Source organism: Orbicella faveolata, unplaced genomic scaffold (genome assembly GCF_042242905.1).
Source record: "Orbicella faveolata isolate gen_17 unplaced genomic scaffold, um_ofav_v1 contig_12, whole genome shotgun sequence".
Lineage (NCBI taxonomy): Eukaryota > Metazoa > Cnidaria > Anthozoa > Scleractinia > Merulinidae > Orbicella > Orbicella faveolata.
Window position 1 is genome coordinate 5185600 of NW_028301539.1, and position 16755 is coordinate 5202354.

The 16755-nt window shown below is 39.9% G+C and overlaps 1 protein-coding gene and 1 long non-coding RNA gene across 2 annotated transcripts; one reads left to right on the forward strand and one right to left on the reverse strand.

The window, feature by feature from the left end:
* Window positions 1-450: 450 nt before the first annotated feature.
* On the reverse strand, window positions 451-4952 carry LOC149116253 (uncharacterized). Its single transcript, XR_016205361.1, has 2 exons — window positions 4626-4952; window positions 451-2168 (listed from the first exon to the last, which is right to left on the reverse strand). It is a non-coding gene; the product is annotated as an uncharacterized LOC149116253 (long non-coding RNA).
* Window positions 4953-6963: 2011 nt separating this feature from the next.
* Window positions 6964-16669, forward strand: LOC110063785 (carbohydrate sulfotransferase 11-like). The gene is made up of 3 exons (XM_020770782.2): window positions 6964-7772; window positions 7880-7932; window positions 8822-16669. The coding sequence occupies exons 1-3, from the start codon at window positions 7502-7504 to the stop codon at window positions 9665-9667; spliced, it is 1170 nt and encodes a 389-aa protein (XP_020626441.1). The 5' UTR covers window positions 6964-7501; the 3' UTR covers window positions 9668-16669.
* Window positions 16670-16755: the final 86 nt, after the last annotated feature.

The window sequence follows — 16755 nt, forward strand, 5'->3', positions numbered from 1 at the left end:
CACTTATGGAGTTATGTGGACAGTATGTGTGTTTAGCAAATCAAAGCACCTCCGGCTTCTATCTCTTTCAGTGACGCACAGAATCAAAGATATCCATGCAGAGATGAAAAGAAACATTACAGAACCTCAATCGTCTTTGCTAGAGAGAAAACAGTCTTGTAAACCAGTAAAACGGTTGGCCCTGACAACGTATAAAAGTTGTCCCCGAATTCTGCTGCTAGTGCTTCTAGCAGAACAGGCCGTCTCAGAAACCGTTCTCGGTAACGAAGAATGAATTCGTTGTCAGACTTCGTGCAGAATAGCACACAAAGATAATCAACTCCTGTAGAGGAATGTACCTGAGCTATTTGTCAACGAAACAGTTACATTTTACGAGCGCTGCCGGGGGCGGAATTTATCCAAGATTATCACTAATGGAACATTAATCGGTTTTGGTCGATTTGCCTCATATCTTTTGCAAATGGTTTTATTAACCGATATACTGCACAAAGTAATACAACAGACATTAAAAAACAACGGGCCGAGAAGGATTTCCTAAACGTCCCTTAACTCTACACCAAGGGAGAACCTAAGAATATGTTAAAGAAGTTAGGTTACGAGTTTCAATAGACCACAAATGTTTATGTAATAAAGGTCATTTATCATGCTATTGTCAGAAGCATATATGATATAAAAATAAGTTTTATACTTAATTAAATATCACTAATGGAAAGTAATTCATTGCTTAGTTGTATCCATGGTAGTGTTACTTTTGTTCTATTATAAGATATTTTTGCCTAAGAGCCGAATTCATGGGCTTAGTTCGCGGATTTGCATCTACAGCGTGATAAAAATGGCAACATTACGTCTGTCCTTCGCCGCAATGATTTATAAGTTTTAGCAGCTTTTAATGTAGATGTTTTTAATCTTATTTAGTGATTTGGACATGGAACTTAAAAGTTCTTCCTAAGCAACTTGATTCATAAACTAAATTTGCGCATTACGAATTGACTGTTTGCGAATGTTGCTCGCGAATTCTTGATAAATTTGTTTAGAGATAGTTTTCATTACGGAAGCTTTAAGCAAAGTACCCAAATTACATTACAATAGAAACATAGTAACTAGTGGCTGAAACACGATGATCAGTACACTAGCTGCAAGTCGCTTCACTGAGTCGCAACAAGGGAATCGTCCGCTCGGGTTATTCAGAACTCACGGCCTCGCCATCTTTCTCTTTGTTTCTGCAGCAGTGGCTTCGCTCATGAGGGAGTTTAATTGGGCAACTACGACGGCGAAGCCGAGGACAATGTCGATGAAAAAATGAATTTATACTTTACTTACGAATCTCGCGGTACTCCTACGTCATTTACTTTGTTTATCAATGTCAAAACTATCACAAACGAAATCAGGAACACAGCGATAAATTTGAAAAGAAAATTCAAAAAAATTATCCGTCGTTGTTCGCGTTCTCCAGACAACGTAGAATTCAGTAGTCATTTCTTGTTGTTGTTTTGCAGAGGACGGTCAAGAAATGTACCAAGAATTATAACGCACACGCACAGCCTTGCATTGCTCATTAATCTTTTGTTTAGCGACTTCCCCTTTCCGTCGTGGTTTTCTTTTAAACCCCGTAAATATAATAGAGAGCTGAAGCAATGACGACGGCGACCCTGTAGACAACGCCTAGTCATAAATGAATTTATATTTTACCTTCGAATTCCACAATTGTGCGCCTCTTGGTCTTAGAACTTGCTCAAGCTAAATATGTAATGTTAGAGTTTAATTCCAAATGATAATACTAAAAATTAGCCGCCTTCGTTTGCGTTCTCCAAAATACGCAAAAATTAGTCATTTCACGTTGTTGTTTTGCAGAGGACGACCACGAAATGTACAAAGATTTATAACGCACGTGCATAACCATGGTTTCGCTCATTAAACCTTTTGTTTGGTGACGTTCTCGTTGCCGTCGTCGCCGTGGTTTGCTTACGATATTCCCATCAAATTGATGACAGTTAATTTCCTTCTGCCATGTCGTGGGTGGGCAAGATGAAGGTTCTTGCGAGTTTCTTCCTGTGGTGTCTTGTCGCAGCATGTGGTCACTTTGTTTCAGTCAAGTGTAACAGCAACGTCGTTGTAGTGGGTTTCTCGCCCACTAATTACATGATGCTACCCGTTTTCACGTCTACAACCTGGAGAAAATAGGAAAGTGGCATTTACTAAAACAAACAGCAACTGAAACGAAACAAACTTAATCCGAAAGAAGGCGAGTTATGTTATGAGTACATAACAGGAAGTTTTTATACAAGGTGTACCCAGTACTTACTTATACTGGAGGTACGTATAATGTTATTTTCTTTTTCTCTATCATGCTTTGAATGAACCGCTTATTCATCTACGTGAAGGCAAGGGCCATTTGGCAATGCCGTTACTTGAGAGATTTTCGCGTTGATATTTGCCTTAACAACCACAGACGACTGATAAGAATTATCCAAACCACAGTAATAATTAAAATTCTTCACAATTATATTCTGATGCATTTTACTAACCTTTACAATGTACTTTCTAGGACTTTGTTCTAAGGGAGATATGTTTTTATAATTAACAAACGTAACTCGAGTTCCTGTTTCAGTTAAATCAAATAGATGAGCAGTAAGTAGTTCACGTTTCATCTGACTCGTCCTGTCAAATAAACTAGGCGGCAGGAAAATTCTGCTTGTTATTGTGGTTTTCGCGAAATTGCTGCGTTGTCAACTATTTTTCTCTGCAGCATACGCAACATTTCGCCTCGTTCGTCTCTCCGTGTAGCCGTGACTATTTAAATGTTATGTTATCTTTTATCGTTGGCATTTTATTCGTGTAATTAATGTCATTTATATGGGAATTTAGTACGCATATTTTAACAAATAAATCGCTTTGTTTTTGTCGGTAATAGCAACGGTGTGTGTTGAAAATTTAGCCCTACCGGCTCAGTTTTGCCTTGTTTTTTCTGTTCTTTTCGACTCTTTGGAAGAAAAAAGACGGGAGCTAGCCCTGAGTTCCACTAACAATGCTAATTTGTGTGATATTTTCATTCCTATCTTATCTGAGGGATCAAATATATTGAACTTAGTTTTCTTGTAGTTAAAGAGTGTTACATGTGATAAAATGGATCGACAAAGAGGATGGAGAAGGGGGGAAAATTGCTGCACTTAAGTTCTTTCGGGAGGCCGGGATGGTGTGAATCTGGCAGTTAATCTTCTGTCACTAGCACAGTATCTGGATTTTCATACTTTCAAGTAACCCGTTAAGCCCAGCTATTCTCACCTCACTAATCTTGTACACTTTTCCTTGATAACAAAGAAAATATTTTTCCAAAACATATCAATTTCTCTTACAAATAGGCGGGGCGGGCAATATCTTATCTCGCCAGTACGTTGATTAAGTTTGATAATAAACAACTGTTAAAAGAATAGGAAACATGCAATAAGGGTATTCCAGACACCTTGAAGTGCTGTTTCACAAACAGAGGTCAGAAAAAAATAACAGCTACTCTTACTGAGGTTGCATGTCACAGCTTAATAGTTTCACTTGCCACTTTATTGTCACCATCGCGAGGTCAAGAACCTTCTTCGATAACTTGAAGTGTGTTAAGCAGAGCCCGTTGTCTTTTACTGTTGACCGTTATATATTCAGCCACAAGGCAATACTAAAAGTGATTAAAATCCAAAGGCTATCAGGTCAGATCATGTAATGTTTTAAAGCGTCTTGGAGATTCAACCTGTTTCTTTTTAAATTTTACATGACAACCGTTGTAAATTTCGTGTGAAGGAACACTTTACGCACTTTGTTGGGTTCATTTCTCTTAAAACGGTTTTCCTTTCACTTGTCAATTCTCCACCTTCTTACGTCTAGGTTCAAAGACGGCTTTAGTCAATGTAAGCTGCAAACGTTTTATCCCAAAGACCGAAGGAAATCAGGTTAAAATATAGCTATCTTACCGTTTCGCATAGCAAGTCAGAGCTAGGATTGTTTAATCCGTTAATGAGGTTGTTTGAGCTGTAAATATAGAACGACGGTGTAGCCATTTGAACTCCTACGGCAGACTTTTTAGCCAACAATGATAAACAACTTTGAGTGAAGGAACAAAACGAACATTGGCTCCACACTGAGTACAACAAAGATTCTTAGCTTTTAGCAAGCACTGACTCACGCATGGTATTTGTTAAAAACGAGCAAATTTCTGTTCTGCACCCCCTTTACAAACAGGTAAGATAACTGTTATGTAAAAAAGTGCAAAGTTTGCCAAACTGTTACAGAAGGGCTACACTCTGTATAAAATGTTCAGTATGACATGGGGGGAATTCACCTTGTCTTAAATTATTGTTGAATTTCTTGTTGAGGCTATAGACACAGTGAATAAGAGTATAGACAGTGAGAATAAGAATTGGAAAGAAGAGGAACAGAAAAGGAATCAAATTTGCGGCATTACTTTAGAGGAAGGTATATGAAAACAGAACATAGTGTCGGCTCGATATCACTTCCGACCTGTCTGCGGTCGACCTGGCTACTCACTTCGTGCAAGCCAATACAAATTTTCGCTCCTAACCACAACGGAAAACTGCTTCCCAAAAATCGCAGGGTTAGCATAGTTAGAATTCTGTACTTACCGCATGCCTTGCAACAAATCTCTCCCTGTAGCTAGTAAATCTTGAATTCCTTGATATCACGACTTCGATTAAGTTGAAACTTGTCAATTAATTTTCGTGTTCAAAAAATCCCTGGTTTTCGCTGTTCCTTTGTCGGGTCGCCAGATTGTCGCTTTCCCAATCAAAAGACTGTTGTTGATTTTGTTTCCTTGAAATAAACATTTGCGAATATTTCAAAATATTTCTACCCAGCTATCCGCATATCTCTTTCATGACAAATTGCTAATTCTGTGACTTATTATTACAGCACTATTTCCAATATACGAATGACATTTGTTTGACGCTTTCAGTGACGTTACTTATATTGAGGCATTGGAGGCAATCGTCAGGCCATGTATAAAATTAGAAAACTAAAGTATTATTTAGCCAATTACTAAACCAATGACCGGAAAAGGTATTTTCTTAATCAACTCAAAATTAAGCGAGACTGCAGATTAATTTTGACTTTGTTTTTGAATCCTAGTTTTGGCATGTTTGTGTCCAGGGGGGGGGGGAAAGGGTGACTAGTCAGAAGGAGTAGGGAGGTGTAAATGAAAGAATTCAACACCCAAATATCTTTATGGTAGAAACGAATCTCCCAATCCAAACCCTTAACATTTTCAAAATCTTCAAAATACCCATATATTAGTATCAATGTCGTTATATGCTAATTACTTACTCAAAAAAAAATATTAAAGAGGTGTGTTGCGAAAAACTGTCTTAGTGAACAGTCTAGAACCAGAAGTCATTCCGCAGTCGTAAGTTAAAGCATACTATCCCAGGCGACAGTCCTTTCACGCTCATTGAATAAGAGATGGAGAAATGTTCTGCGCAGAGAAGTTCAATGTTAAATATGGCCTGAAGACCCGAAGCAATTGCCAATACCCGAAAGCAAAGCCTTAAACTGAAACTAGCAAATCCTAGAAAATTGAAACGAAGGGCTTCACGGAAAGGCGACAATGAAGTGGGTTAGGCTGTTAAGACAGAAGAGCTTAAGCACAGACGTTTTTGAGCCACAGACGTCAACCGGAAGTTTATGTTCTTGCTTTTAGCACGTTTTCATGCCCGACCAATGAATTACAAAGCTTTCATTTGAACATTTACAACTTGACATTTTCAATGAAAAGGGAGTAATACGCGTCGAAGAGGAAAAATTTCGACCTCCGGTTGACGTCCGTGGCTCAGCCAAAAATGTCTGTACTTAAGCTCTCCATATTGTAATTCAGGCCAAGGTGAAGGTTACCTCGGCTTTAGGCTGTGAAGAGCTTTACCCTTGTAAAATCTCTGCCTAGGTAATTGACAGAATAGAGTGCTTAAATAAAATATCCAAAAGCTGCCAGCCCTTGAGCGTTAAGACAGGATAAAATACCAAGGATAAAGGCATATGCTAAAGAAGAAACAAAAATTGCGCGGAAGCTGCGCGAGAAAACCCACCCAAGGGATGACAGTCTGAACGTAGACATCCTTTCAGGCTACCATGGGAACAGGGAAACGACAGAGGCGCTAGGGAGGACTTGTGACAAGACAAACTGGAGCAACAGCACCATAACTCCAAAATGATAGCACAAGTTACAAGAACAGGTGTGCGAACTGAGAATGACAACAGCTATTGACCCTTAACATACTGATCAGAAATACTCAAACGTCACAACCAAAATTCCTTTGGACTTCTTCATTTTATCCACCACTTGTTGGTGTTGACTGATGCTCATTGTAACGTCACTTTACAGACAAACTAGGTCTAACTTAGCCTTGTTCGCTTGCATAATTGGTCCCGCAAGCTCTGCTAATAAGTCGGAAGAAATTGTTTACAGTGTCACTGAGATCTAAATGAAATGAGGTTTCAACTCTTGCCGCGCACAACTTTCGATAGAGGGATTGTCCTAGCCTTTTAGTTTTGAAGGCGCACTTCTCGAAACATTTTACCATCCTTAAAACCTCGCCCTCAACGCGGTGTAATGTCATACGCCAATAAAGTTGCTTAATGATCTCCTTGCTCCGAGGGAATTTTCTTCCGGGTACTATTTGCGGTTTTCCCAGTTCCCTCCACAACCGGCACTTTGCCGCCGCAAAAGTGCGAGTACTTAATTTGATGTTACACAACAAAAATAACTTGTTTACTTGTTACCATAGGAACTAAGTATCTAAATCGAGGCAGAGAAGTTCCAAAAAAAATATTCAATATTGTTTCCCTGAATTATTTTTAAAAGTATCGACTTTATAAGGCCTATGTTTTGTTATCTTATTTTAAGCGCCGTCCGTCGAACTTGTTTTTAAGTTACCCAGGATTATCGTTTTTGAATATCCTTAAATTTGCAAGCTTTTGTTTTCAAATATTTATCAGAAGGGGATTACCTCACCTTGCCAATCGCAATTGTATTTTCCTTTCTATAAACGCCGTTATTTTGCGTCACGGGTCAGTTTGTTTTGTCTATCTTAACTTTTACGCAAATCAACATGATTTATATTTTAGCGAAGCGCGGTGGAGAACGATGGTCAGGTTTTAAAGAGTTTCTTTTCGAAAATTCACTGCGTCGAGCGTTTTCTTCACTGCTTAAGAGTGTGTCTACACGGGTCATGACTTCAACGCGGAAAAATCATTAGTCATACGAAAAGCTCGCGGCATCTTTTAGCTCACAAATATCTCGCTCTAATGAAAACCATTTGGTTCAATGCATCACAACAACGACTCGACAGGTGTTAAGCTCACGCTCTGTGAATCTGTTTATTTAGACTGGCGGGAAATGGTGTCTCTTGTTTTGAAATCATCTGCATCAGCGGGCAAGCACTAGTGTGCCTTGTAGCCTACGCGCTTGATTACCACCGCGTTAAGATCTCCATACCACAAGTCTTTCGTAATGGTGTTCCGTGTGCTCGTTGAAGTCGACAAAAAGGGTCACTGCTTTGCTAAGACACTGAAACAGTCTCCTCCATGCCTGGATTTCTCGTCTGACCTCTGCCGTGCAGTGCTACGAATTCATGCTAACACAGCCTTTTTGTGTTCGGGCTCCTTTAGTACTGTCCTTCAGATGGTGAGGTTGTTTTTGTTTCGTCTGGGCTCACTACTCGGTTTATTCGCTTTGCTTGTCTGGGAAGCATTTTACAGACCAAACGGAGACAACTTCGCAGGTAAACACAACAGAGAAACAAAAATAATCTACAAATATTATGTCTTTATATACACTCTCTTGCCACTGAACAACTTTTAAAATCATGTGAATTGCACATTTTTGCAGGAAATAATTTCAAGCGCCACAATGCATACAGTTTCTCGGAAAATATTTGGAAGGTATGTTTCCGTGTATCTCACAATGTATCAAATTAAAACTCTCTCCTGTAATTCCCTTGTATTCTTATTTCGTGAAATTAAATCAGCTACCATTTGTAATTTTGAAACGGGTATCACACACGCCCGTTTTAGCTAAACTTCATATTCGCTGTTCAGCGAGGCTGATTTTTTTTTTGTCTCAACACGACTCGGATTAATGATTCCAGTCTGGTTCTGCAGTCATATTACCTATCGACGCTTAAAACTTATCTTCTCATGCGTTTGAGATTTTAATGTCTGTGTGCTATAAAATTTAAGTCGTTTACCGGAAAAATATCTGACTCTTTTAAAATGATCAACAACAGATTCTCCTAAGAGTCTCGAGGAATGACGTAACCATATTATCCTTAGTGTTCGAGAAAAATAAACTTCGCTCAATAAAATTCTGGCAATTCTATTAGACTACGATTATTCCAATTTGCCCTCTTTTTCTCGGATTCTACGCGCTCGCTTTTTTTTTTTACTTTCTTCTCGCGACTTATAAAAACTAAAGAAATCAGTAAAGGAAACCCTGATCTTTATTTTATCAACCTAAAAGACGGGAGTTTTAGAAAAAAAAAAGCCATCGATCAAAGTCTTTCTGATAGTTAAGGCGAAGACTTATATTGTCTTAAAAAATAATTGTTTATACTTTTATCTGTGCGTCTGTCGAATTATGGATGCGAGTGGAAAGTTTGGAGCGCATGAGAGAAGTTGGATTCGCTCTCGGTTACGCCTCTTAAGTTTCATTCGTACTCTCCGATCCAAATTCGCTCGTACATCCATAACCTTTCAGACGCGCGCTAAGCATGAACCAGTTCTTACCTAAAACTTGGCTTCATCTCATTTTCCGTCTCCATTTTTCTTCCAGAGCGATGACGAGACACAAGAGCTACGGAAAAAGAATCTTATTGACTACTGCCATAAACGAGACCCAAAAGAGCTTTTACCCCCACACACAAGCAATGAAATCCCCGCTTATTACTTCAGGAACATTATAGTAAGTGACCGCCATAAACTGTTGTACTGTTACATTCCCAAGGTAGCATGCTCGAACTGGAAACGAGTGCTCATGGTTATGAACGGTGACGCTGCTGACCCGTGGAACATCAAGACCGCAGACGTACACAATCGTAGTTTGGGATATTTTCGTTACTTGAGCCAGTACTCTCCCGAAGAGATCGTACACAGACTTAGCACTTATTACAAGTTTCTGTTCGTGCGACACCCGTTTGAGCGACTTGTATCAGCGTACAGAAACAAGTTTATAGACTCGTATAATTTGACGCTCTTCAAAGAGATGTACGGAAGGCGCATTATAAGAAAATACCGCCATAACCCGGACGTTAAGTCCTTAGAGACAGGAGAAGGTGTGAGTTTCTCAGAGTTCGTGGAGTTTATTAACAATTCTGAGCCAGATCTTATGGACTGGCATTGGAAACTTTACGACATGTTATGTCACCCTTGCTTAATATACTATGATTTTATAGGAAAGTTTGAGAATTTATACACAGAAGCTGACCAACTGCTCCGCATTCTTCAAGTGAGCGAGGACGTGCAGTTTCCACAGAACAAGAGTTCGCGGTACCGGCTTCCCACAAAAGTCATAGCAAAGGAGTATTTCAAATCGCTGTCTCCACAAGCGAAAGAACAACTATACAACAAGTATACGCACGATTTTGAGATGTTTGGCTATTCGATGAAAGACTACTTATAAACAATTGAGAAAAGTGTTTTAATCTTCATTCAGTGCCTACTAAAAAGCAAAGTCGTTATTGGTAAATTAGTTTAGGACTTCAGCAGATGCTTCTTCGCCAATAGCCAGCAACGTGGAAGAGCACGTGAAGACCGCGTGACTGACGATTCCAGTTCTTCGCCACTAGCCAGCCACGTAGAAAGCACGTGAAGACCGCGTGACTGACGATTTCAGTTCTTCGCCACTAGCCAGCCACGTGGAAAGCACGTCAAGACCGCGTGACTGACGATTCCTTCTTCGCCACTAACTAGCCACATGGAAAGCACGTGTAGATCGCGTGACTGACGATTGCATTCCACGAAGTCATGTGATGGTCACATGGCTGAGTTTAATTCCACGAGGCAACGAACCACTGAAGGATATATAGAGAGGTTAAATTGACCCCGACCACGATGTGAAGATTTCTGCTTGACTTCAACCTTCGGCACAGTTCTCACAGAACAAGAAAGTGTTTCACACGCCCTCACCTTTGCGGTAAAAGGTAAAGTTCAAAATTCCAACAAAAAGAATCTGTCTTGTTGCTCAATTTTTATAACCTACTTACGATGTACCAGTCGAGACAACTATAACCGAGCAAAATAACAGACAGAAAACGTTGATCGAACGTAAGTTGCTTGTATGACGTCGACTTTCCAAGACTGGGGAGACGTTACAATAAACGCGAGTGACCTTTTTACCCAGAAAACATGTTTTACAAACAGAAAATGACTGACAAATGAAGATGTACAAAGGACAGACAAATTATTTGAACGACTGGCAACAAAAAGATACGATGTTGAGTGTGACTGAGACGACTAACCTGATGCCTAAGTTGTAAACTTTGCTTAACGTACGTGACATTTGACTCAGTGGCTACTGAACTAATGCAGTCAAACACTAATAAACAATACAAAATGATGCAAAGCAAACACAAACATGGTACAGTAGTGTCGGCAATCCTTGATTGCAAATTTGTTGGCATTGTTTACTTGCAACTTTTTGGTCTAACCAAGCATAACCTGAAAACAAACTTCTTGTTTTCTGAATAGTTCGTGAGGTAGGTAATGTGTGTTGTTCTTCTCTCCGTTCTTGGTACTCAGGGCAAAGAGGTTTTTATTACGAATTATGATTGGGCCGTTACTGCAGCGGACCAATCACCAATAAGATAAGATTACTTTGGCATTGATATCGCGACAGCCATCAGAAAACCTCTGTTCCAAGCTCGACAAAAGTTCAACCTAATTACAATTCAAAAATGACGCAACTAAGATGAGTCTGATAAGCAATCTGATGACGCGCCAGACTCTAACATAGATCTTTAAGATTGACTGTAAACGACTCCGAGCTGCTCTCCACCAAGAATCTTGCTATGTTTAAAATACTGACAATAAGAATATAACAATACAGTTTTGTTATTTTAATGATTATTGTTATGATCAGGCGACAAACTGAGTATTGAAGACAGCTATACAGTTATTAAGCACCGTATATACATTTTACCGAACAATACTTAACTGATATGAAACTTTAACCGGGTTCAAAACACGACATGACAAACAAGATAAACTGATGCCAAACAGGACAGAACTGGTTTCAAAGAGGATTAACCTGGTGACAAACAAATTACGTAGTGACGTATAAAGTAAACCTGATGACAAAGAGGAAAAACCTGTTGACAAATAAGATACAGCTGACAAGAAAATGAATACAACTAATGAAAAACAAGATAAACCGATGACAAACACGATTAACTTGGTGACTAACGTTAACGAGATACCAGGTACACTACTTGACAAGAAACAAGACAAACATGATACATTTGGGGACAAACAAGACAAACATGGCGACGACAGAAAGCCGGGTAAACAAGGTACGCTTGATAACTCGATGACAAACAAGACAACCCTGATGACAAGCAGGATAAACCTGACAACAAACAAAATTAACCTGATGACAGACAGAATAAAACTAACAACGACCAAAACTAAGCTTGCTGAAAAAAGCAACCTAATAAAAGCGAGACAATTGTGATGCCAAGCAGGAAAGATGTGATGATCGAGAAAAAAAGTTGGATAAACCAGATGACAAACACAATAAACCTGAGAACAAACAAAAGTAATGGCAATCAAAACAAACGTAATTACAAAAAGAAGCTGATTAAAACAGGATCAGCCTGAGGTCAAACAAGGTAAACCTGATCACACAGAGGATAAACCTGTTGACAGACAAGATACACTTGATCACAAACCGGGTACACCATGACAAGAAACACAATCAACAGGATGACAAACAGGATATATCTGGTGACAGATAAGACAAATCTGATAGCAGAAAGGATAAATATAATGAGGAACAAGCTTCACCTGATATCAAAGGGTAGGATACACCCAATGAAAACAAGCTTCATCTGGTAACATGATGACAAACAGGATAATCTTGAAGACAAACAAGGTACACAATCAACCTAAACATAATGACTCTTGACAGACGAACGCTAGTGACAAACAGGATAAACATGCTAACTAACAAGATACACCCGACGGCAAACAGGATCAACCGGTTGACTACCAAGATACATCTGTTAAAGGTGCACCTGAACACAAACTGGATAAATCTAATGTAAATGTAAATCTTATTTATAGAGGTCAAGCACTTAGCTATTCCAGCACTAAGCTTAGGTAGTTTACAGGCATGCCACTGAAACAAAGGAAACAAATTTTTCATACAAACGAAACATAGTTAAAAATCCCAACTGGCAGGAGGCAGACCAGTTGGCTATTTACAAAGCGTGACCGAGGATTTGAACTCGGGACTACCGAGAAACAAATCCCGCTAGTGACAGGGTGGAGACCTTGAACTCGGGGCCCCCAGTTTACAACACCAGCGCCCTAAACCACTTGGCCACACTGCCTCATATGTATCTTGTTTGAACTGATGTCAAACAAGATACATATGAATACAAACCTGTTGACAAACAAAATGAGCGTGACGACAAACAGGTAAACTTGATGACAAACGAGATAAACGTAATGACAAATAAAATACACCTGATGGCATAGCGTGCAAGCGAGTTAACATAACGGAACATTTAAGTTGACAAACGAACATTCGAATGGGCTGGTAACTGAGCTGGTAAACAACGTCACGAAAATTTTAGTCGAAAGGCCTTGTGCATGGGATAGACTTTATCTCGCAAGCCGAAGCAGTTTGTGTTTTAAATGAAAAGGGTGTTTGTGCTTAAAACGACGAAAAATTACTCACTTTCTCACGGGCGTATATATGTTTTATCAACGCATGACGGTGTATTCCGATATTTATTAGCATTTTTTATCATTTAACAGACTAACAATTTATTTTTCATTGCGTATATCAAGTTTAAGCATGAGCTTTGTACACCTAGTACAAGCATACAGACTAACAATGCATGTGACACGGCAAAGAACCAGCATAAAGCAATAAAACAAGGCAAAACCTCACTCGTAGTTGACTTATGGAACTTGCATCTTACCCTTACAACCAACAAGCTGATTACAACACTGACAAACTGACTTGCGAGATTCTGGCTGATTTACATATTTGCTTGCTCTAGTATGTAACGTACAGGCTGACTGATGACTAACAGACTAACAGTAATAAGCGCTTCCTTTCTCCGTGACTAGGTGGCTCACAAAGTATATTCTTAGTCAATGACTTACAGGCTTGAAGGTAGACTTACAGACCAAACACGGGGCTGGCTTCAGTACTTGCTGACTTGTTCACAAAGGTACTGACTGACTGGGAAAAAACGTACTGATTGACTGCTTTACCGATCAGTTGACTTACTCAAACACTGACTGACTGACCGACTGACCGACTGACAGACTGACAGACTGACAGACTGACAGACTGACAGACTGACAGACTGACAGACTAACAGACTGACAGACTGATTGGTTGACTCTGACAGACTGACTGACCGACTGACTGACAGACTGACTGACTGACTGAATGAATGAATGAATGAATGAATGAATGAATGAATGAATGAATGACTAATTGATTGACTGATTGATTGCCTGATTGACTGACTGACTGACTGACTGACCGACTGATGGATTCATTGATTGGTTGATTGATTGATTGATTGATTGATTGATTGGTTGATTGACTGAGTCACTCATTAACTTAATGCCTTACAGACAAATTAGCTCAATTAATGATTTGCAGACCAACTAACTGACTGACTGACCGATAAAATTACATGATCACTTCCAACGGTATCCGTTAAATTTGGATTTCCGACAACCATTATTAACTTGCTGACCGTTTGATTGACTGCTGCTGACTACTGGATTTGTAACTGACTGACTATTCACCCATTTACTATCTTATTGGCTGACTCACAGACTGAACGACTGACTTACAGACTGTTTGTCCAACTGTTTGTCTCACGGACTGATGGACTGACCGACTGACTGACTGATAAACTCACTAATGGACTGACTGACTGATTGATTGACTGACTGTCTGACGGACAGACCGATGGACAGACAAACGTTTGATTGTCTTAACAGGATATTTACTTATTTACTCACTTAGTCACGGCTCACAGACAGACAGAGTGATTTACTGACTAGCTCACTGACTCACTGACTGACTGACTCACGAAGTTACGAGACGGCGTTTAGTCAAGCTGACTGCTTTATCGCTCAATTGACTTACTGGAACACTGACTGACTGACTGACTGATTAAGCTGCAAACCGACCTTTAGTCAAATAAACCGATTGACTGACTTACTCAGACTGACCAACTAATTAACTGTCAGTCTGACAGACTGTCTGTTCGTCTGTCTGACTGACTGACTGAGTTTCTGCTGACTGAATTACCGTTAATGACTCATTGCCCGTTTGATTGACTATTTAGAATATCTTCTCATTTACTGGCTTAGTAGCTCATAAACAGACAGACTGATCGATAGACTGACTGACTAACTGACTAACTGACTAACTGACTAACTGACTGACGGACTTATTGACTTATTGATCGAGTGACTGACTGACTGACTGACTGACTGACTGACTTACTGACTAACTGTGACCGGCTTACTATCTAACTGACTGACTGCTGACTGACTGTCTGACTGACTGACTGACCGACTGACCGACCGACTGACTGACTGACTGACTGACTGACTGTGACCAGCTTACTATCTAGCTGACTGACTGACTTTGACCAGCTTACTATCTAACTGACAGACTGACTGCTGACCGACCGACTGACCGACCGACCGACCGACTGACTGACTGACTGACTGATGAAGTTACGAAACAAATTGACTGCTTAACTGATAAACTTACTTACTCGACGACTGACTGGTTCATTAACTGATTGACTGACTGCTTTATTAAGTAACTGACTTACTGACTGACTGACTGACTGACTGACTGACTGACTGATGAAGTTACGAAACAAATTGATTGCTTAACTGATAAACTTACTTACTCGACGACTGATTGACTGACTGGCTTATTGACTAACTGACTGACTGACTGACTGGTTTATTAACTAAGTGACCGATCGACCGATCGAGACCGACTGAATAATTTTAACCAACATCGATTTCCTCCTAATAATATCAGTACACTGCCAGGTATACAGCTGATGAGAATAAAGTAAGCGGTCAACTATAGGAGATACTGTTTTAATCAACAACTACATTCTCGGACCTAACTGAGGAAAAAAATGCGTGCTCTCAGCAAGAAGAATTGAGCCTTTGAGCATTAGGATGATCGTCATTGTCATTATCCTCATCACTTGTTCGCTATCCTGACCAGAGGCAATTGGAGTATGCTACAGCATTATGGCACAGATCAAAGGGTTATCAGAGAACTGACAGGATATTGGTGCAAGCGGATCTGCCACAAGCGAAAAAGGATCATTGCCATGGCATTAATCTGAATCAAACTACAGTCAACTTTAGCCTCTGAGTTTAGGTCAAAAGGGGATTGAATGCGAGAGAAGAGCAGCAGCTAGCTTGTGAACAGACCAAGTTCAGCCCGCTGTATACCAGGAACGGTTCGCTACACTCGCCTATTTCTTGTTTCGCACAGTACCATTCCCTATACCCCAATCGGGATCACGTTCATAGGCTAGCTGCATGCGGGATGTGATGCATGTTAATGTGATCCGATTCGATCAGCAGTCTTTCCTTTACATCGCATCCCGCATGCGCCTCTTTGCTCGTATCCAATCTCTTCTAGCTCAAGAGGACGGTGTGTTTTTGTCACATAACCGGCGAAATGAAACGCCTGCTTTTGATGGACATTGACAGTCGAGAGATGGATATTTCATTGGGAAAGCAGCGAGTAACTGCTATTCTCTACTAATACCACGACCAACGTTCAGTGTAATTTTTATCAACCGAGTTTGTCGTGACATTTGTAGAGTACGTGTTGCTAGCTCTTTATCACAGGGAATACACACTGGACGAAGATATTGCTATGCTCAAGTGCTCTTTTAACGTAAAAAAATTAATAAATAGCGACGTTATTATCGTTTTCAGAGAAGTAAAGTTTTCCGTTTCTTATCTTTTCTGCTGTTTCTGCGCAGTGCATGTAGTTCGAGCTTCAACAAAATCTGAAACTGTAACTGCGTCTTGGTTGGCGCAATCCATCGTGGTTCTAAATAATTATACCAGTAAGTACTAGAAACAATTTGATTGTTGTAATCTCTCTCCTTCTACGAGACACTTGAAGACAGGGTGGGGGAACTTGCCAAGCACATGTACGGCTTTCTACCAGGCCCTCACTGTCAATTCATTTCGGTGACGTATCCATGATGAACACCACACGGACCACGCAACACAAACTTACTGGATTGGCCGCGGCCAAATACCGACGCCTACGAACTAGGCAAGACCAAAACTACGTCTACCTATGAAATAGTTGAATTGTATGAAGCATTGCGTTGGAGTACATTATTAAAAAGAGATGACCATGAAGAAATACAGTCTTCTTTCAGTGACGTATCCATTGCAATTATCAAAAGCTCGGTAATTTTCAAGATTAAAAACTATTCAACCAACTCTCCA